Raw genomic sequence first — 23,056 nt, 5'->3', positions numbered from 1 at the left:
TGTTCAGGGTTGCACAACCTCTTCTACTGTCGAATCCAGCAAGTTGCATCAGCGGAAAAGGAACTCACATCTGTGCCCTGTGCCAGCGGTGGCAGTGACCCACTGTGATCCTCAGTACTCAAGAGGTGGGGGCTGGGGCTCAGAAGTTCAAAGTCATCCACAGTTACAGGGTACATTCTAGGTCACAAAAGATCCTATCATAAAAAAAATCAAATAAACAAAAGTCCTGCCTCCCCGGAAAGAAACAAAAACAAAGAAAACTGTATCTGTACCTTCTCAGCTTCTGATTCCCTCTCTCACGGCCCATGAACATTGTCATTGCCCTTGCCCCCTACCCCCCCTCCTCTCTGAGACAGGGTTTCTCTGTGTAGCCTTTGCTGGCCTGGAACTCATTCTGTAGAACAGGCTGGCCTCAAACACAGATCTGCCTACCTTTGCCTCCTGAGTGCTGGGATCAAAGGCAATGCTTAATTTTTTTTACTTCATTTTTCTTAGATTTATTTTTATTTTATGTGTATGAGTGTTTTTCCTGCATGTACGTACATGCACCATGTGTGTGCCCGGGGAAGAAGGCATCAGATCCCTTGGAACTGGAGTTACAGGTGTTTGTGAGCCACCGTATGGGTGCTAGGACTAGAACAAGCATCCTCAACTGCTGAGCCATCTTTCCAGCTCCAGTTTTCCCTTTCTTGTTTTTTTTTTTTTTTTTTTTGGTTTTTTGAGACAGGGTTTCTCTGTGGTTTTGGAGCCTGTCCTGGAACTAGCTCTTGTAGACCAGGCTGGTCTCGAACTCACAGAGATCCGCCTGCCTCTGCCTCCCGAGTGCTGGGATTAAAGGCGTGCGCCACCACCACCCGGCTTTTGTTTGTTTTTCGAAACAGGATTTCTCTGTGTAGCTTTGGAGCCTGTCCTGGAACTTGCTCTGTAGACCAGGCTGGTCTCGAACTCACAGAGATCCGCCCGCCTCTGCCTCCCGAGTGATGGGATTAAAGGCGTGTGCCACCACCACCCAGCCCCGCATGCACATGCACGCAAGCACGAGAGTGGCCTGGTACATGTGGAGGTCAGAGATTGTGATAGCTATAGATAGCTATAGATAGAGATTGGCTGGCCCCTTCCTCCGTGTGGGGCTTAGGGATCAAACTTAGGTCTTTAGGTAGCAAGTGCTTTTGCTGACTGAGTCATCTTGATGTCTGTTAATTTATTTGGATCTCTATGACATGCGGAGAGCAAAGTACCAGATAATTACTTTTTGATTTGTTGTCTCATTTGAGACAGGGTCTAGACCTGTAGCCCTGGCTGGTCCTGAACTCCTGACCCTCCTCCTTCAGCCCCCTTGGACCACAGGCATACTTCTTCACACCTGGTACTTTTCCAAGTTGTTGTTTAACTGCAGTTGGTCCATTCATATGTTTAGACACATGCTCCAAAAATGAGACAGGCGCATATAGTATGGATTCTCTCTCTCCCCACCTTCTGTGTGCAGACTGATAGGTAGAAAGAAAATCGATGGGTAGGTAGATATATTTATAGAGAGGTGGTTGGATGTCACATACATGGCTGGGTACAAGAATTGGTGGATCAGGCCAGGTATGGTGGTGCCTGCCTTTAGTTACAGTGCTCAGGAGGCAGAGGCAGGCGGATCTCTGAGTTTGAGGCCAGCCTCGTCTACAGGGTGAGTTCTAGGCCAGTCAGAGCTATAAAGTGAGACCCTGCCTTAAAAAAAAAGAAAGGTAGATAGCCGGATAGTTGATGTGATAGTGATGTTATTGTCATCTCAACAGAATCTAGAGCTGCTTTTGAGATAAGCCTGTGGACAGGTCCAGAAAGGGATTCTTCTAATTTTGTTCACTGAGATATGACCCACCCGCTGTGGGCAGCTCCATTCCCTAGCTGGGATCCTGGACAGCGTTCATGGAGAAAGGTTTTTGAGCCGCAGCACCTTTCCTGCTTTCTGTGTCCTGCTGTGACCAGATGTTCCGAGCTCCCGCTGCATTCCCCTCTCCTCCGCAGCACGATGGTGCCTTTGAACTATGCACCAGAGCCAACACTTCCTCCCTCAACTTGCTTTTGCCGGAGTACTTTATTACCGCAACAGGAAAAGTAACTAAGGCACCGTCGAATGGATGGATGGTAGGGAGAGCGACCAGCTGATGAAGGGGTGATAGTAGATGGACAGATGGTGGGTGAATGGACGTGCAGACAGACACTTGGATGGATAGACGAACAGATAGATGAACAGTAGGTGGTTAGATGGATACCATGGTGGTTTGGAAGAAATTTGCCCCCAAAGGAAGTGGCACTATTAGGTGGTGTGGCTTTATTGGAGTACGTACAGCCTCGATGGGGGAAGTGTGTCCCTGTGGAGGCAGACTTGGAGGACTCCTATATGCTCAAGATACGGCCCAGTGTCTCAGACCACTTCCTGCTGCCTGTGAGTCAAGATGTAAGAACTCTCAGCTCCTTCTCCAGCACCATGTCTGCCTGCAGGCTGCCCTGTTTCTCTCCATGGTGATAAGGGACCAAACCTCTGAAACTGTAAGCGAGTCACCACAATTAAATGTTTTCCTTTATAAGAGTTGCCTCGCCAGGCGGTGTTGGTGCACGTCTTTAATCCCAGCCCTTGGGAGGCAGAGACAGGTGGATCTCAGTGAGTCTGAGGTCAGCCTGGTCTACAAAGCAAGTTCCAGGACAACCAGGACTGTTACACAGAGAAACCGTGTCTCAATAAACCAGAATTTAAAAGAGTTGCCTCAATCACGGTGACTCTTCCCGGCAAGAGAAACGGTCACTAAGACGATGGACAATGTGCGAACAAACGGATAAAGAGATGATGACTGGATTGGTGGGCGGGTAGATAGATGGTGGTGGATGGGTAGATAACGAAAGGCATGATGGATACATACAGATGGATGAGCGAGAGATGGGTAAATGACAAACAGTCCAGCTGGAACACAGGTGCATGGATGATGGATGGATGCACAGGTGACAGACGTGTAGATGGGTGGATGAAGGGGTGGGTAGATGGACAGATGGACACAGCATAGCTAGCCGATAAATGTGATTAACTCCTCTATTCAGCAAGTATGCATTAGCTTTTGTTTCTGTTTCTTGAGACAAGGTTTCTCTGTATAGTCCCGGTTGCACTAGAACTAGCTCTGTCGATCAGTCTGGCCTCGAACTCACAGGGGTCCTCCTGCCTTTGCCTTCTGAGTGCTGGGATTAAAGGCATGAACCACCAAGTCTGGCCACCTTTGCTCCTTGTATGTTCGTTTGTTTGTTTTTCGAGACAGGGTCTCTCTATGTAGCTTTGGAGCCTGTCCTGGAACTCACTCTGTAGACCAGGCTGGCCTTGAACCCACAGAGATCCACCTGTCTCTGCCTCTCAAGTGCTGGGATTAAAAGCATGCTTCACCACCCGGCAAAATGTTTTTCTGAACAATTTATGTATCTTGATTGTATGTGCATTAGTGTCACATTTGCTCTTAAGGGGGAAGTTGAACTGTAAAAGATTCCTGGTTTTGCCAGGGAATTTGCCACCTAGTGGGAAAGAGAGGCCAGTGCGCACACTGTGAATCTCGGCAGAAGGAAATCCAACTTGTAGTGATTGGAACCAGGGCGTGGGGACGGTAAAGAGAAGGTGGTACTTCAGTGTGGGCAGTCTAAGGGGGAGAAACCTCAAGAGGCAAGCCTGGGAGGCTAAAAGGGCGTCAGGAAGGATTGCTGGGAAAAACTGGGTCTCCACACCCAGTCAGGAGTCATCCTGCAACCGGTGGACCGTGAACCAGACTGAGTTATTTTAGAGGCTGTGAACTCTGGGCATCGGGTACTAGAGGGCAAGGGAGAAAGGCACCGAGAGGTCACCCAGGCCAGCTGACACCGTGCCACCTGGAAGAGGCCTCGTGTCATGCCATGTCATGCCACTGTGGACAAAATCAAAACTTTGGGACGCTCTTGTATTTGTTACGCACTACGATGGTTTTTGTTGTTGCTGTTTGGAGGTTTTTGTTTTGACTTTTTAGACATTTATTGTGTTTATTTCTGTACGTGTGTGTATACAAGTGTGTGTGTAAGAGAGAGAGTGCGTGAGAGACAGAGATGGAGAGAGAGAGAGAGAGAGAGAGAGAGAGAGAGAGAGAGAGAGAGAGGAGAGAGAGAGAGAGAGAACACGCCCATGTGCCAACAGTGTTCTTGGGTGAAGGTCGGGGAACAGCTCGTGGGAGTTGGTTCTCTTCTTCTACCATGTGGGTTCCAAGGATTGGTCATCGGGCTTGGCAGCAAGCACCGTTACCCGCTGAGCCATCTTGCGGGCCCCGTTTTGTTTTGGAGTGACAGGGTCTCACTATGTAGCCCCAAGTTGGCCTCAGAGTTGCATGTAGCCAGCATGGCTTTGAACTCCTGGTCTTCTGCCTCTATTTCCCAGTGCTGAGATTGCAGAGGTGAATACCACACCTGGTTTACGCAGCGCTGAGAGATTGAACCCACAGCTTCCTACTTGATGGATGAGTAACCAACTAAACTACAGGCCCAGCCTTGGTCTGGAACTTTCTATGTAGACCTAAATTGGCCTTTAAATGTGATGATCTTGTCTCAACTTCCACAGTGCTGGGAATTTTATAAGCAAGCTATCTTTATTTTATTCCTTTTCCCCCCTTTTCTTTTGAGATAGGGTTTCTCTGTGTAACCCCGGCTATTCTGGAACTCTCTTTGTAGACCAGGCTGGCCTCGAACTCAGAGACCCACCTGCCTCTGCCTCCCAAGTGCTGGGATTAAAGGCTTGTGCCACCACCACCTGGTTTAAGCCTATCTTTTTTTTTCCATTTGCTTGTTTTTTGAATCAGGGTTTCTCTGTGTAGCCTTGGCTGTTCTGGAACTTGCTCTGTAGACCAGGCTGACCTCGAACTCACAGAGATCCACCTGCCTCTGCCTCCTGAGTGCTGGGACTAAAGGCGTGTGCCACCACCGCCTGACTCTAAGCCTATCTTTTTTTATTGCTGAGGTCTCTAAAGGTTTTCCTCAGGGCCTGGGAAATAGAATGAGGTACAAATGAAGCTGCTTGTTTGAAGAACAACTGATGTGGGGCGGGGTGTGAAGTAGGGTCACCGAGGATCCTTCCACCCTACTCCCCTAGTGAGTGGAGTCTGTGGAATACAGCTCAGAGATTTTCCCCCTGTGGTAGGAGGCCTGGTGCACAGAAAGCAGCCTCTGAGCCAACTTCTTCACATCTAGATCAGGCTTTGAGATCCTTGGTTGTGTTTCCATTACTGTGTGGTGTGTGTGTGTGTGTGTGTGTGTGTGTGTGTGTGTGTGTGTGTGTGCAGTGCAGTGCAGTGGATTGAACCCAGGACCTTGGGAAGGTTGGGAAGCACTCTACCACTGAGCTGTCCTTAGCTGGTGTCTCAGAAGAGGACTTTTACCTGTTCAGTTAGGTAGCTGTTATTAATGCCCAGCCTGGTGTTTGTCCTTTAAAAAAAAAAAAAGGCAGGATCGGAAACTGGATCTCAGAATCAGTGAGAGAACTTTCTGAGCAGGAAGCCTGCTTGAGTACAGGGGAGGTGATCTAGAGAGGGTGGACTCTCAGGGACCCCCCCCTTCTGAACTTTGTTATAGAGGTATAGGACAATCATAAGAGAAGTTGGGTGCAAGCTAACATTGGGGTTTCGCCACACAGGATGCTGGAAAACTGAAGAAAGGCAGGCGAGGGACATATTAAACTCACTATGAAGCAGGGAGCTATCTTGAACTTCTGATATTTCATTTATTTACTTAGTTATTTAGTGTTTATGTGTTTGGGACTGCGTGTGCCACGCACACGTGTGGAGTTCAAAGGTCCGCGTAAACAAGTCCAGTATCTTCTTCCACCGTGTGGGTCCTGGGGCTGGAACTCATGTCGTCAGGCCTGGCGGCAAACATCTTCACGTGTTAGCCATATTGTTGGCTCTAACTTAGGGTCTTTTTGCCTTTACCTCCTGTGTGCCGATACCCCAGACCTTCTACATCATGCCAAACATTTGTGGTGCGGATGATTGAACCCAGGGCTTCATGCATGCTAGGCAAGCACTCTATCAACCGGGTTGCAGCCCCATCCCCAGCCAATCTTTTCTGAGACCTGAGAAGTAGAGACTAAAAAGGAAACAGAAAGAAAGGCCATCGCCCAAACGCCAGGACCAGTAGTTTCATACCGGGCTCATTGATTATACTAATTTAAACCCCACCCACCACCAAAGACACGCCTACCCCAAGGACCTATCAGGAAGACTGGAGCGTGGTCATGGTAATAAGGCTCTGCTGGCTACGTTAGGCGCTCTGGCTGCTCCCCAGAGCGCAGGGGAGTTGGCGACTTAGTGGCCATGGCGCGCGCTCTGGCGGATCTAGCAGTGGATTTGCAGGTGCCCCGGGTCGTCCCTTGCCCCGATTCGGACTCGGATACAGACTCGGAGGATCCGAGTCTCCGGCGCAGCGCGGGTGGTTTGCACCGATCACAGGTCATCCACAGCGGACACTTCATGGTGTCCTCGCCGCATAGCGACTCGCTGACCCGGCGACGCGACCAGGAGGGGCCCATGGGGGTCGCCGACTTCGGGCCGCGCAGCATCGATCCGACACTCACCCGGCTCTTCGAGTGCTTGAGCCTGGCTTACAGGTGAGGGCGGACTGGGGAGCCCGAGTCCCAGCTTTCCGTGGGGGACCGCGCACTGGGGCTCTGTTCCCACGATGCTCCGGGGAACTCTGAACACAACCTAGGTATTCTTCCCCTCCCCGGGACCTGAGCCATTCTCCTGACCCAAGCTTGTGAATCATTTGCGTTCTATTATCTGCTCGTGGCGCCACTCTCTTGCCCTCCACTCTGCAGGGCCTCTTGCAGTCGGGCCCCTCTCCCTGGTTCTCTGCTTCTGCCCCTAAGAAATGACAGGTGTCCCTCACACCCCCCAAACTATGAGCCATCCCTTGCGCTCCCTCCCTCCATTCGTGTGACTCCAGGACTGTTTCATCTATCCCCAGCAGTCCCCGCAAAGTTCCACTCACTTCCCTGCACACTGCAGTTCTCTGGTTATCGCCCTCCTAGCCAGTGTCAACTCATATGGAAACAGTTTCTCTCCTGCTTCCCGTTTGCCCGTACGTCGTCTGTTTGGTTTGATTTAGCTTGGTGAGACAGTCTCACTCTGAAGTTCAGGTTGGGTTTGCATGGAGCTAGGTAACCCAGGCTAGACTCCTTTATCAGCCTCCCAAATACCGGGCTTACAGGCTTGAGCCACCACGCCTGATTTAGAACGCTAAATCAAGGTTAGCGGGAAGAGGGTGCGCGGGACCCGCCCAGAGCCAGCAGGGGGTGCTGCAGTCCGCCTTGCGTCGAGACTGGGGAAGCCTGGTCGCCCCGAACCAGGGATCTGTGGGAAACTGTAACGCAGCCAGGAACCCCCTGCTACGGCTCAGAGCTCCGGGGCCGCACCCAGCTCCAGCCCCACCTACATGTCCTAGAGGAGGGAGCGAACTGGGGTCCTGGCCCAGTGCCCTGGAGCAAAGTTCCCGGGAGCAGAGGGACCAGGATAAATTATCAACCGAAAACAATCGGCGAGCAAGGGGGATCGGCCGGCCTTGATCTTTTCTCTGTAAATACCACGCTTCTTCAGCCAGCCTCCTCCCTTTCGTAGAAACGCTGTCCCCTGGCCGTAGACCCGCACCTGTAGCCCCATAAAGGACCTGAAGCAGGGATGGGGTTTGCGGAAGAGCGTGGTCTACCGCGTGGTGGCGGAGCTGCGAGACCCCACTGGCTGGAGGCAGTGTAACCTTGGCCCACATGTTCTGGCCTCAAGCCCAGGTCATGTTGCAACCTGATAGTTCAGGGCGCTGAGACCAATGTGGAAAGTTCAAATTCCTTGTCCCATTCCCCCTCCCCCGCCCTTGGACATCATGAGACTCCCTGGGAAGAGGGCATTTAAGGTCTCAGAATACCACCAGATGCAGCTCACACTGGGACAGTGCTTTATCTATCAAAGATTCCCAATTATTGGCGTTACGTGGGGAAGAGGAAATATCCTTCCCCCTCCCTCTTTCGTGGAGATAGGGTTTGACACTGTAGATCAAGCTAGCCTGGAACTCACTATTCAGCAGAAGCTGGCCTCCTCAAGAGCTGGAATTACAGGCATGTGGAGCCTGTAAGGAGAACCCCACAAGAAGCCTAGGGTTCTCAGGTACTCCCAAAGGGTCTCCCATTTCCCAACCACTCCCAACTCGGGCTTCCTGCTTTGTCTACACAGCACTCAAGGCTGGCTTGCTGGGCTTCCAGTCAGATTATGAGCAGGAGAGGTTATAGGGAAATGGTACTTGGAGGGACAGAACACACTCCCAGAACTGCTCCTTCAGAGGCTAGGGTAGAGAGCGCAGTGTTTCCTCCCCAAGGAGCCAGGACATTAAATATTCTTAAACGGGGTTCTAAACACCAGGATGGGGGAGGCCAAGTACACAGGAGTCTTTGGTTCGGCACCCTTGGTGAAGGAAAGCACAGAATACGGGCTGGGAGATTAGCTCCGCGAGTGACGGTATTTGCAGCATCAAAGTGGCTGGAGAGCACGGACTCCATGAAGCTTTCCTCTGACCTCCACCCACCTGCCGGCCATGCACATCCCTCCCAGTAATAGGAATAAAAACCAAAACAAAAGTAAACACCCCATGCTCAAGCTCAAAGACCATTCGTGGTTGAGCATGCCTGGAATCCCAGAATTCAGACTGAGGAAGGAAGGTCGGGAGGTCAGGGTTAGCCTCTGCTGCATGGAAATTTAAGGTTCGGGGCTAGCCCAAGATACATGTCTCAAATAAATAAAGAAATCCTGTCTCAAAGATGGAAAGAAAGAAAGAGAGAGAGTGAAAGAAAGAGAGAGGGAGAGAAAGAAAGAAAGAGAGAAAGAAAGAAAGAAAGAAAGAAAGAAAGAAAGAAAGAAAGAAAAAAAGACTTCCAAAGACAACCCCCCTCCCATGATAGGGGTTCTCTGAAGCAAAGGGGTTTTCAGAGGGTGAGAATCTCCAGAGAGCAGCTAGTGAGGTGGGGCTGAGGCAAGCAGGCAGGGGGTCCAGTGGTAGGTGGATCTGGTCAGTTAGACAGGGAGAAGGGCGCCCGCACAGGCCTGCGTGCTTCACCCTCGCCAAGGAACTTCTGGCACACTGTGTTCCCTGGTTCTGTGGGTGGACGCCCCAGGGAGGACAGCTGTAAAACTTTCAAGAAGGCTCTTGTCTAGGGAGTGCTGGCACGCACGGGTCTGTCATCCCAACACTGCTGGCTGAGGCAGGAGGATGAGGATCCAGACCAGCCTGGGCTGCATAGCGAGTTCCATGTATTTAACTAACTGACAACAAAGAGGGACTGGGGAAGTAGCTCTGTTGGTTAAGTGTTTGCCTTGGGAGCTTGGGGCCCTGAGTCCAGTCCCCAGAACCCACAGAGAAAAGAGCCGGGCTTGCCAGTGTGTGCTAACGGTCCTGAGCCCAGAGACAGATGGATGCTTGTGGCTTCAAGGTCGGTCGGCTTTGCTTACTTGGTGGGTGAGTTCCAGGTCAATGAGAATGTCTCAGAAACTAAGGTGGAGCCGGGCAGTGTTGGCACTCAAGAAGCAGAGGCAGACAGATCTCTGTGAGTTCGAGGCCAGGCTGGTCTACAGAGTGAATTCCAGGACAGCCAGGGCTACTCAGAGAAACTCTTGTCTCGGCCAACAACAACAACAAAACCCCAAGGTGGAGAGCATCTGAGGAGCAATATTTAAGATAGTCCTCTGGTCTCCAAAAGCCTAACCCTCCCTTTCCTCTCCCCTTCCCTCCTCTGAGATTTTCTGTTTTTCCCCCATTACTCACAACTTTTGAACCTTGGCCCTAGAATTTTTTTTTTTAACCAGACCAGTCTCTTCCCCTCACATGCACCCAACCAAATCCTTTCCTTTTGGCTTGATCTTATCACGGACTCATCGCCCTCAGCCTAGGCTACCAACCCTCTGAGGGAGCTGGAGGCCGGACAGCGGAAGGCTGAGCGAAACCTAACGGTTGCTGGGTTACAGACAGGGGCCACAAACTCAGGAGTGTCCCCCATTCACCCCACACCACCAAAGAAGCTGACCCAGGAAGAATCCACGTCCCCCACCCAATCACGTTGCCTTACTGGACAGATGGTATTTATCTAGCTCTGGGAGGTAGGGGACCAGTCATCAGGCTAGGGGTGGCCTGTTTGGGTAATGAAGCCTGTTGTGTTCTGAGGTGGCAACCCCTCCACCCCACATCCCACACCCTGCAGCCACCATTAACCAAAAACAAATACTGGAGCTGGGAGACCAGAAAGGAGAGGAGGCCCAATGACCCATGTACTCAGGGTAGTACAGGAAGAAAGAAAAAAACGAATCAGGTGGCCATCTACCCACCGCTTACCCAGATCATGAGGGGAGCCACCAGGAGAGTAGGCCTGACTTTTTGTGTGCATATATTGTTCTGAGGATGGAATCCAGGCCTTGTCCAGTTCCTGGGCAAGCTCTCCGTCACTGACCCACATCCCCAGCCCCTAACCGGGGGATTCTAGAAAGTCCTCTATAGCAGAGTCACACCCCCAAACCCAGCCTGTCTTTCTGAAAGGCTAATTCTTTTTTTAAAATATAAAAAATTCATTTATTTATTATATACAGTATTCTGCCTACATGCATGTATGCATGCATGACAGAAGAGGACACTAGACCTCTTTACAGATGGCTGTGAGCCACCATGTGGTTGCTGGGAATTGAACCCAGGTCCTCTGGAAGAGCAGCCAGTGCTCTTAACCACTGAGCATCTCTCCAGTCTCTGGAAGGCTAACTCTTAGGAGCCTCCCTGAGCAAGAAGTGAAAACAGATCAAAATGGCTTGGATGCAAGCTTGGCTTATAGACAATGAAGAAGGAAGGGATAAGGGTGATGTGGGGAGGTGTCCAAGATCTTTATCATCTTCATCTTGGCCTCTCGGGTCAGCTTCCAGGCGGTGATAATGTGGCCTGTTCTCAGAGGGACCTTTGGAGCTGAAGTCATTACCTACGGTCAGCTCCTTCCCACTGTGTGTTCTGTGGATCCCTAGGTTAAGATCAAGATTAAGATTCTGTTTCCATGCTGTCTTCCTTTGGCCAAATGATTCTTTCCATTATGCTGCTGGGAGAAAGGCATGGCTTTCTGTGGACCTCTAGATGGCCACACATGTGCTGTGGGTACACGGGCACTTCCTTCTTATCCAGGCAAACTGTCCTTCTTCCCCTAAGTCTCTTATGGGCAGACAGACCTATAGGAGCCCATGTGACTGGCAAGCAAAAAGGGACTGGAAGCGAGGCATGGGGATACACACAATAAATCTCATCACTCAGGAGGCAGAAGCAGACACATCTCTGTGAGTTTAAGGCCATCCTGGTCTACATAGTGAGTTCTAGGCCAGCCAGGGCTACATCTTTACTATGTCCCTTTGGGAATGACTCTTTTCCTCCCTGACCGTCAGGAAGGCCATTTCATCCTGTCTCTCAGAAGTGGATATTTGGAGCTAGAGAGATGGCTTTGTTGGTTAGGAGGATTCACCGATCTTTCAGAGTATCCAGGTTTGTTCCCTGGAACCCACATGGCAATTCATAGTTATCTGTAACTCCAGTCCCAGGGAATCTGATGCCATCTTCAGGGCCCTTAGGGGCACCAGGCATGCAAGTGGCATAGGCAGACACTCATACACATAAAATAAATATCAATAAAACCTCTTATTTTAAAATAAGATGTAAGAAATGGATATTAAAGCCAGGCGGTGGTGGTGCACGCCTTTAATCCCAGCACCTGGGAGATAGAGGCAGGCAGATCTCTGTGAGTTCGAAGCCAGCCTGGTCTACAGTTCCAGGACAGGCCCCAAAACTACAGAGAAACCCTGTCTCAAAAAACCAAATAAATAAAATGAAAAAAAATGGGTATGAGAAGCTTGACACAGTAGTGCACACCTGTAATCCCAGCACTCTGGAGGCAGAGGCAGGAGGATCAGGAATTCAAGGCCCGCCTTGGCTAGGTATCAAGCCCAACATTACACACTTACTCTATGCTATCTGAAGACTAGGAAACCCCTCTCAAAGACAAAAGAAGGGGAGAGATATGCGAGCCTTTCATGATGGAGCATACTTCCTATAACTGCAGTACTGAGGGTTAAGGGTGCTGAGGCAGAGGATGTCTTGCTTTTTTAAAAAGCTTTTTATTAGCCTATATGAATTTATACACCTTTATGGCATTTTATACACGTGTATAATGTATTTGGATTACACCCTCCTGTCCTCACCCACAGCAACTCACACCCTTCCTCTTCTTAGTTTCCTTCTATTTTCATGTCTTACTTTTATGGGGAGGGATTCCCTGTATAGCCAGGGCTGTCCTGACACTCACTCTGTTGCCCAGGCTGGCCTTGAACTCAGAGATCCTCCTGCCTCTGCCTCGCAAGTGCTGGGATTAAAGGCGTGTGCCACTGTGCAGCGTCAAGTCTTACAATTTTAAATAACTATTGTGTGCGTGCTTGGGGAGTGAATGCCTTGGCGTGGTGGTCACAGGACAACTTGTTGGGGTCTGTTCTATAGCCCTCCACCATGTAGGTCATGGGGATCAGACTCAGGTCACCAGGCTTGACAGCAAGCACCCTTACCTTCTTATCTGCTGAGCTGTCTAACTGGCCCTCACGCCTTTTCCTGTTGTTATCTAGAGGATTTAGGGTGACTATAGCTTCATGACTGAAGGGTTATTTGTAGGAGCATGGGCTTCCTACCAGTGTCTTTACAGCTTCAGAGACCGTCTCACCCTCTACCAGCAGCTGCCAACTGCCTATAGATTCTTATAGGGGGGCCTCTAGAGTCCTCCTCAGGGAGGGGCGGGGCCATTAGAATCCTCCTCTGGGAGGGGTGGAATCTCTAGAGTCCTCCTCGGAGAGGGGTGGGGCCTCTAGAGTCCTCCTTGGGGAGGGGTGGGATCTTTAGGGTCTCTGACCAGGAGGCACCGTAATTTCTAATTCCAGGCCAATCTGGACTATCTATAGAAATTGTTGGGCTGCTGGGCAGTGGTGGTAATCCCAGCACTCGGGAGGCAGAGGCAGGTGGATCTCTGTGAGTTTGAGGCCAGCTTGGTCTACAGAGCAAGTTCCAAGGCAGGCTTCAAAAGCTATAGAGAAACCATGTCTGGGGAGGAGAAACCCTGTCTGGGGAGGGAGGAGGACAAAAAAAAAAGAAGGAAGGAAGAATGGAAGAAAGGGAGAGAGAGAGAGAGAGAGAGAGAGAGAGAGAGAGAGAGAGAGAGAGAGAGAGATTCTTGGGCTGGAGCAATGGCTTAGTGGGCAAGAGCACTCAATGGCTTAGTGGGCAAGAGCACTGCCTTCTCTTTCAGGGACAGGTTCATTTCCCAGCACCTACATGGCAGCTCACAACTGTCTGAAACTCCAGTTCCAGGAAATTTGACACCCTCACACAGACAAATGTACAGGCAAGACACCATTGCACAGAAAATAAAAACAAATCTTAAAAAAAAAAAACTCCTTCCTCGTCTACACGTGCGCAAGCACAGGCCTGCACACACACACACACACACACACACACACACACACACACACACACGCGCGCGCTTGATGTGAAAGCTCTCCTCCTTGAGGCCAATGGACAGCATTACTCTGAAGACAGTTGGTAAGAAGTGGGAGGAGATAACCAATAGACACAGAGTGGGGTCTGGATGGCTATTTGTAAGGTTTCAAGCCTATTATATTATAGACAGGATTTGGGGATTCTGGGGACATTCCAGCCATAGTTAGACGGCTGCTGTTGAAATGCTTCCATCTTCTCTCTCCCTGCCACACTCTGATCTCCCTCTCTCCCTCTCCAATAGTGGCAAGCTGGTTTCTCCCAAGTGGAAGAACTTCAAAGGCCTCAAATTGCTGTGTCGGGATAAGATCCGCCTCAACAATGCCATCTGGAGGGCCTGGTACATTCAGTGTGAGTGGGCACCATGGGTCCCTTGGGGTTGGAAGGGTTCCTTCAAGCCAGAGGGCTCCGTTCCTAGAACCCAGAGCCAGCTCCTGCAGAGTGCACGACGTCAGCATTGTAGAGAAAGTGAGATCTCAGTGCAAGGACCCTTGAGCATCCTCCGGCCTTCAGAGGGTCTTGAGGAACTTGTGCAAAATGGCACTTTTTTTTTCTTTAGTTTTTCCAGACAGGGTTTCTCTGTAGCTTTGGAGTATGTCCTGGAACTAACTCTTGTAGACCAGGCTCAAACTCACAGAAATCCACCTGCCTCTGCCTCCCAAGTGCTGGGATTAAAGGCATTTGCCACCACCACCCAGCCAAAGGTCACTTTCTTTTTTTTTTTTATTTATTTGTTTATTATATATGCAATATTCTGTCTTCGTGTATGCGTGAAGGCCAGAAGAGGGCACCAGATCTCATTACAGATGGTTGTGAGTCACCATGTGGTTGCTGGGAATTGAACTCAGGACCTTTGGAAGAGTAGGCAACGTTCTTAACCTCTGAGCCAACTCTCCAGCCCCCCAAAGGTCACTTTCTAAGGTGAGACAAGGACAAGATACAGCCGAGGGCACTTTGAAAGCTCTGAAGGAGGCGGCAGTGGATGCTAATTCAAGACTCTTGACATATTCACCAGCCCCTTCCCTAAGTAAACTACTTGAGATTCTCTGGAAAAGAAGCCAGTTAGAATTAGAGCTCAGTGGTAGAGCACCTGCCTAGAATCCCCCAATGAGGGGCTGGGGTGTGACTCAGTGGTAGAGCTCCTACCTAGAATCCCCCAGTGAGGAGCTGGGGCTCAGTGGTAGAGCACCTGCCTAGAATCCCCCAGTGAGGGGCTAGGGCTCATTGGTAGAGCCCCTGCTTAGAATCCCCCAGTGTGGGTCTAGGGGAGTCATCCAGTGGTAAAATGTCTGCCTAGAATCCATCAACAAGTGAGGGGCTGGGGATGTGGGTCAACAGTAATACACTTACTTATAATGTTCAAGTCCCTGGGTTCCATTTCCAGCAACACAGAAAGGGTACGTGTGGGGGCATTTACATACCTCACTGGTCCGATTACAATGCTTAGTAAATGGAGAAAATCTTGCACAGATCAGCCTTTCTCTGTGTAGCCCTCCCTGGCTGTCCTGGAACTCCACCAAAGACCAGGCTGGCCTCGAACTCTGAGATGTTCCTGCTTCTGCCTCCCAAGTACTGGAATTAAAGGCATGCACCACTACTGCCCAGCACCACCAGCTGTTCACTGAACATCCTGTAGGTACCTGGTGTGATTAGTCAGACGTTGGGGGGGGGGGGGGAACAGGACTTATGTCACTCAGACAAGTGTCTTGTCTCTGCTTCTTGGCTGTTTGACTTCAAGCAAGTCAATAGGTTAGCCTCTTTGAACCATGTCCCTGTCTATCCAATGATGGCGGATCTGCTAAAGACAGATACAAGAGGGCCTAGCACTAAGATGAGGTTCAGTGAATAATATATCCAGAGGAGGTTACAGTTGTGTATTTGGGGACAGCCCCTCTGTGGCAAGACAATAGAATAATAGGCTGTGCTGGGCTGGGAACACAGTCCTAGAGAAATACATTTGCTTTAGTCGTCTCTGCTGGCCCGCTGGATCCCATCCAAGCAGAAGGGGACTGTGAGACTCTGGGTTCTGTTGACTCATGTGCCCAACACTTGAATAAATTATCTTGTTTAAGATCCAAAAGCAGCCAGGCATGGTGATGCACTGTAGAGGCAGAGGCAGGAGGATCTCGGTGAGTGTGTCTGCATAGTGAGTTTCAGACCAGCCTACATGGTGAGACCCTGTCACAAACAAGAAGGAAGAGGAGGGAGCAGTGGGGGTGGTGGCAGTGGATGTGGCAGGATCAAACTTGGGGGTCGATAGCAGAGGGGCCTTCTTCATCCAGTCCACTGTGTAGCAAGGTCCAAACCACCCTGAGCTAGTAAAATCCTATCTGAAACAGATGTGGGGGCATCAGGACACATTCCCGGGGAGAGTTTTCAGACCCCCCCCTTCTCAGTTGTATAGCATCCTCCACTAGGGAACGCCCAAGTGAAGGACTGGGGGGTGTGGCTCAGCAGGAGAGCACTTGCCTAGATGCCCCCAGTGATGCGCAGGGAACTACAAGCTTTTTGCTCTTTGTCGTGTCACTGAGAAGTTATCTGATGGGCTCTGGGTGAATTTGGAAGCTGTAAAGCCAGGGTGGGGGAGGGAGGAGTCTCCCCACCTTGATGTTCTCTTTTCATGCTAAAACTAAATGGGCACAAGTGCGCTGTTGGCGCCACAGAAGATAATTCATCTTTTCCTTTGCTCCCTTCCTTCCCCCTCCCTCTATTTCTTTCTGTGTGTCTATGCAGGTGCACATGTGTATACAGGCAAAGGTCCTACCTTAGCTGTTATTCTATCTCATTGCCACAAACAAAGTAGATGAGGCTTAGCTGGGCGGTGGTGGCGCACACCTTTAAACCCAGCGGGAGGCAGAGTCAGGCAGATCTCTGAGAGTTTGAGGCCAGCTGGTCTACAGAGTGAGTTCTAGGAGAGGCTCCAAAGCTACAGCAAACCCTGTCCCAAAGAAACAACAAACAAAAAGGCAGGGTCTCCGTACCCAGGGTTAGACTTGAATTCAATGTGTGACCAAAGGTGACCTTGAACTCCTGAGCTTCTTCCTTTCTCTGCCTCCTGAGTGCTGGCAGAACGGAGAAGTACCACCACACCTGTTTTCTTTCCTTTCTCTCTTCTCTTCTTCCGGCTCCTCTTTTATTTATTTATTTATTTGTTTGTTTGTTTGTTTATTATGCCTACAGGGTTCTGCCTGCTTGTGAGCCTGCAGGCCAGAAGAGAGCATGACATCTTATTATGGTTGGGTATGGCTCAGTGGTAGAGCACCTGCCTAGAATTCCCCAATGAAGGGTTGTGGGCTGTGGCTCAGTGGTAGATCCCCTGCTTAGAATCCCCAGAGAGGGGCTGGAGTGTGTGGTTGGCAGGGTTTAGCAGTATCACACTTGCCAAGTATGCAAGAGGCCCCTAGGTTCAATATTCAACATTACAATCAATAAATAAATTTGAAAAATTAAGGAGCTGGAAAGCCAGGTGGGCTTGGCTTTGCCCCCTCTTAAGGTTCTGGGGGCTGAAGAGATGGATTAGTGGTTAAGAGAACTTGCTGCTTTTGTAAAGGACTTGGTTGGGTTTCTAGTACCCACACAGTGACTCCCAACCATCTACAACTCCAGTTTCAGAGGATCTGATGCCCTCTTCTGCCCTCCACAGGAACCAGGCACACATGCACACATACAAGGGAAACACTCTGACCTCCACAGGAGCCAAGTGCGCGCGCGCACACACACACACACACACACACACACACACACACACGGGAAAAACTCTGACCTCCACAGGAACCACACTCTGACCTCCACAGGTGCCAGGTGCACACGCACACACACACACAAGGGAAACACTCTGACCTCCACAGGAGCCAGGTGCACATGCACACACACACACAAGGGAAACACTCTGACCTCCACAGGAGCCAGGTGCACATGCACACACACACACAAGGGAAACACTCTGACCTCCACAGGAGCCAGGTGCACATGCACACACACACACACACACAAACACACACACACAAACACACACACACACACACACACACACACAAGGGAAACACTCTGACCTCCACAGGAGCCAGGTGCACATGCACACACACACACACACAAACACACGCACACACACAAGGGAAACACTCTGACCTCCACAGGAGCCAGGTGCACATGCACACACACACACAAGGGAAACACTCTGACCTCCACAGGAGCCAGGTGCACATGCACACACACACACAAGGGAAACACTCTGACCTCCACAGGAGCCAGGTACACATGCACACACACACACACAAACACACACACACACAAGGGAAACACTCTGACCTCCACAGGAGCCAGGTGCACATGCACACACACACACACACACAAACACACACACACACACAAGGGAAACACTCTGACCTCCACAGGAGCCAGGTGCACATGCACACACACACACACAAACACACACACACACACACACGGGAAAAACTCTGACCTCCACAGGAACCACACTCTGACCTCCACAGGAGCCAGGTGCACATGCACACACACACACAAGGGAAACACTCTGACCTCCACAGGAGCCAGGTGCACATGCACACACACACACACAAACACACACACACACACACACACAAGGGAAACACTCTGACCTCCACAGGAGCCAGGTGCACATGCACACACACACACACACACAAACACACACACACACACACACACACACACGGGAAAAACTCTGACCTCCACAGGAACCACACTCTGACCTCCACAGGTGCCAGGTGCACATGCACACACACACACAAGGGAAACACTCTGACCTCCACAGGAGCCAGGTGCACATGCACACACACACACACAAACACACACACACACACACACACAAGGGAAACACTCTGACCTCCACAGGAGCCAGGTGCACATGCACACACACACACACACAAACACACACACACACACACACAAGGGAAACACTCTGACCTCCACAGGAGCCAGGTGCACACGCACACACACACACAAGGGAAACACTCTGACCTCCACAGGAGCCAGGTGCACATGCACACACACACACACACACACAAACACACACACACACACAAGGGAAACACTCTGACCTCCACAGGAGCCAGGTGCACATGCACACACACAAACACACACACACACACACACACACAAGGGAAACACTCTGACCTCCACAGGAGCCAGGTGCACATGCACACACACACACACACACACAAACACACACACACACACACGGGAGACATTTATACATGCAAAATAAAATAGATAAACCTTTAAAAGATTTTTAAGTTCCTTAAAAGGTGGCTGTGATGATGTAGGCCTGTAATTTCAGTTACTCTAGAGGCTGAGGCAGGATGATGACCAGTTAAATTCCATCTGAACCGCACAGGACGACTGTATAAAAACAAAACAAAACTATATAAAAGAGGGCAGGCTAAATGACTTGGTGGATAAAGGTGTTTTCCCCACTGAGGCTGATGATCTGAATTGGGTTCCCTGGACCCATATGAAGATAGAAGGAGAGAACCAACCCCAGAAAGTCCTTTTCTGACTTCTATACGTGTGCCTCCTTAGCACACAAAATAAAGAAATGTAATAAGAATCTAAAACATTGAGCCGAGCAGTGGTGGCACACACCTTTAGTCCCAGCACTTGGGAGGCAGGGGCAGATGGATCTCTGTGAGTTCCAGGCCAGCCTGGTCTACAAGAGCTAGTTCCAGGACAGCCAAGATTGTTACAAAGAGAAACCCTGTCTTGAAAAACGAAACAAAACAAAAATCTAAAACATCATAATAGTAGCAAAGTTGTGGATGTATCTCAGCGGTAGAGGCTCTAAATTCAATCCCTAGTGGGGGACAAAAGGACAAAGGCTTGTGGAGGAAGCTTGGCTTCCATCCCTGTAGAAAGTGCCATTCTCATCTCGCCCATCAGGGGGCGCTACAGTTCCTCCGCAGGTCCCTCGCTTCATCTTGGCTGCACTTCCTTCCGTTTCCCAAAGCCTCTTGGTTTCTCAGCGCTGCCAGGGCACGTTGCACCTCTCCCTGGACAGGAGGGACTTTCCAGTTTACCTTATCTATCCCAGGTTTATTTGCTTTCCTTATCTGTGCTGCTGTGAGCACCTCTGACTTATCCCTGAGCCTCTCATCCCGGCATTGCCCCCCCCCCCCCCGCAAAGGTACAAAGGGTTGGTAAATGAAGGAAAAAACACAGAATCCCCGAAGTGAGGGGCTTGGGACGAGGTGCAGTGGTAGAGCAACGGCATGGAGGATATGATTGGTGTTAAATGAAACCCGACACAGCCCCGTGTACAGAACACAGGGTCCCTGAGCGGGGGAGGAGACAGGCAGGGTCCAGCCGTTCCTAGATAATCTTTCCCGGTGTTCACGTCCTCATCTGGGAAGCCAAGAGGGAGATACTCTGGAAGACTTCCTTGTTCTAGGACCCTGGTAATCTACACACCCGCGGGTCCATCCCGTTGTCTTCTCTTCTTCCTCCTTTTTGGTTGGATCTCTCGTAGTCCAAGCTAATTTGAACTCAGACTCACAAAGAATAATCTTGACATTTTGATTCTTCTGGTTCCATTTTCCAAGTGCTGGAAGCAGGCATGTGCCAACTCACTGGTTTGGAGTTTCTAGGTTCTCTCTCTTCCTCTCTCCTTCCCTCCTTGTTGCTCTTTGTGATACTGGGGCTGGAACCCAGGGCCTCACATACACTACTAGTCAAACACTAAATACCACTGAGCCACATTTCCAGTCCTTCCCTGGGGCATTCTAGGCAGGGGCTCTACCACTGAGCCACACCCCCAGCCCCTCACTGGGGGATTCTAGGCAGGTACTCTACCACTGAGCCACACCCCAGCCCCTCACTGGGGGATTCTAGGCAGGTGCTCTACTACAGAGCCACACCCCAGCCCCTCACTGGGGGATTCTAGGCAGGTACTCTACCACTGAGCCACACCCCAGCCCCTCACTGGGGGATTCTAGGCAGGGGCTCTACCACTGAGCCACACCCCCAGTCCCTCACTGGGGGATTCTAGGCAGGGGCTCTACCACTGAGCCACATGCCATCGCAGCACTGTCTGTGATGAAGGTCTGCTGAATCAATAGACCCTGAAAAAAAATAACTGTCAATGTGTAGCATGGGAAGAAATCACAGGAAGACCTGGAGGAATATGTTCCCTGTAGAATAAGACTAGAGAGGAGCCTGGTGGCATGGCTCATGTCGGTAATTGGCACTCAAGAAGCTAAGGCAGGAGGATCACAAGTGTAAGGCAATCCTGAGCTATGTAAGATAGTTTTTCACAACTATCTTAGGGTTTTTATTGTTGTGAAGAAACACCATGACCATGGCAACTCTTATAAAGGAAATAATTTAATTGGGGCTGGCTTACAGTTCCAGATGTTTAGTCTATTATGGTCATGTCAGGTGGCATGGTGGCATGCAGGCAGACATGGTGCTGGAGATGGAGCTGAGAGTTTCTACATCCACATCTGCAGGTAGCAACTGTGTGCTACACTAAGCATAGCTTGAGCAGAGGAGACCTCAAAGTCCACCCTCCACAGTGACACACTTCCTCCTGTAAGGCCACACCCGCTCCAACAAAGCCACACCTCTTCCAATACTGCCACTCCCTATGGGGCCCATTTTCTTTCAAACCACCACATAAACCAAACAAATAAAAGAGGCAGTAGCCTATGGCTGGGATACATGACAGAGACAGGAAGCTGGGGCCGCCAGATCAGGGGGCGTTTGGAAACCTCCAATCTGAGTCTGGAGGCTGTAGGGCGCTATGGAGTGTTTTAGACCCATACCAGCAGAAATGATGAGTGTGAGGCTGGAGTCTGGGAGGTCCATGCATAGAATGACTCAGACTACGGGGTGTGTGAGAAAGGATGGAGAGGAGGGGCCGGGGATGAACTGTCAGGGATCCTGCTGAGTTGGCATGGCTGTTCTGTGGATTGTCGGAAAGCCAGAAACTGCTAAGGAATCTTTGCAGTTTTGGTTTTTTATTTTTTTTAAGATTTATTTATTTATTTATTATGTATACAACATTCCTTCCATGTGTGCTTGCATGCCAGAAGAGGGCACCAGATCTCATTATAGATGGCTGTGAGCCACCATGTGGTTGCTGGGAACTGACCTCAGGATCTCTGGAAGAGTAGCCAGCACTCTTAACCTCTGAGCCATCTCTCCAGCCCCTTCTTTGCAGTTCTGGAATGTCAATAGGAAGAAAATTCAGGGAGAAAGCTCCTGGGGCTTATGGAGGAAGTGGGGGCTATGCCTGGGGGCGAGAAGGATGGAGCTGGGCCTTCTGGGAAGATACTGAGTTTCCAGACTGAAAAGGTGTGCGAGGTGAGGTGTGAGTACCTGTGACAGCTGCAAAATTTGGAGCAAGAATAGATGTTCATTTATTAGAGTAACGAAAGGCAGAAAGACTGGAGGGGGGGGGTAGAAAAGAACCTGGAGCTGAAACAGGCGGATTAAGAGATTGAGGGCAGTCTAGAGAGATGGTTCAGTGGTTAAGAGTGCTGGCTGCAATTCCTAGAGGTCCTGAGTTCAATTCCCAGCATCTCCGTGGCATCTATATACACAGTCATTGGTAGTGGGATCCACTGTGCAGATGTACATGAAGACAGCATAATCTTAATAATAAATCTTTTTATCTTTAAGGTTTATTTTTAGATGTATTGGTGTTTTACGTGCATGTATGTCTGTGTGAGGTCACCATATCCCCTGGAACTGGAGTTACAGATATTTGTGAGGTGGGGGCATGATTCAGTAGTAGAGCTTGTGCAGAGAGAGAGAGAATGGGAAAGTCGGAGGGAGGGAGGAGAGTTGGCTTCATAGGTCGTGAACTTGTCTAGAACACAGGAAGCCCTGGGTTTCCTCGCCAGCATTGCATAGAATTGGCATGGTGGGACACTTGGGAGGCTGAGGCAGAAGGATCAAGAGTTCAAGGCCTTCCCTAGCTACCTAATGAGTTTGGGACCAGCGAAGGACCAATGTCTTAAAAGAAAAGCAAAGAGAAAAGGGTCAGGCAGGATTATAAAGTGTGTCACTCGACTTCCAGTCTCCTAGGGTGGAGGATGAGAGGTCTGGGTGCCTCTGACCTGACCCTCTTCCCTCAGATGTGCAGCGGAGGAAGAGCCCAGTGTGTGGCTTTGTGACCCCTCTGCAGGGGTCTGAAGCAGATGAGCACCGGAAACCTGAGGTAGCTGTTGATGGACTGCCCATCCCTCTGGTTATCCACCCTGAGGTTCCCTCTTGCGGTTGGGTGTGATATGGGATATGGGAGGACCGACCACTTAGGGCATCACCCTGAGCCCTGACATCTGCCCTCCCCCCAGGCTGTCGTCCTGGAGGGGAATTACTGGAAGCGGCGCATCGAGGTGGTGATGCGCGAATACCACAAGTGGAGAATCTACTACAAGAAGCGGGTCAG

The 23,056-nt window shown here is 50.4% G+C and overlaps 1 protein-coding gene across 2 annotated transcripts in view; it reads left to right on the top strand.

The window, feature by feature from the left end:
* The first annotated feature begins 6,314 nt into the window (after nucleotides 1-6,314).
* Mlxipl (MLX interacting protein like) overlaps nucleotides 6,315-23,056 on the top strand; it is a 32,344-nt gene continuing 15,602 nt past the window's right edge. The window contains exons 1-4 of one of the 2 annotated variants that reach the window (XM_075977001.1): nucleotides 6,315-6,643; nucleotides 13,874-13,980; nucleotides 22,743-22,825; nucleotides 22,962-23,051. In XM_075977001.1, coding sequence (XP_075833116.1) covers nucleotides 6,351-6,643; nucleotides 13,874-13,980; nucleotides 22,743-22,825; nucleotides 22,962-23,051 — 573 coding nt within the window. In that variant the 5' untranslated portion in view covers nucleotides 6,315-6,350. The remainder of the gene's footprint in view (nucleotides 6,644-13,873; nucleotides 13,981-22,742; nucleotides 22,826-22,961; nucleotides 23,052-23,056) is intronic. The other variant, XM_075977010.1, reaches the window with a different exon arrangement.

Source organism: Microtus pennsylvanicus, chromosome 1 (genome assembly GCF_037038515.1).
Source record: "Microtus pennsylvanicus isolate mMicPen1 chromosome 1, mMicPen1.hap1, whole genome shotgun sequence".
Lineage (NCBI taxonomy): Eukaryota > Metazoa > Chordata > Mammalia > Rodentia > Cricetidae > Microtus > Microtus pennsylvanicus.
Note: the sequence above shows the minus strand (reverse complement) of the source record. Positions and strands in the feature narration are given on the sequence as shown.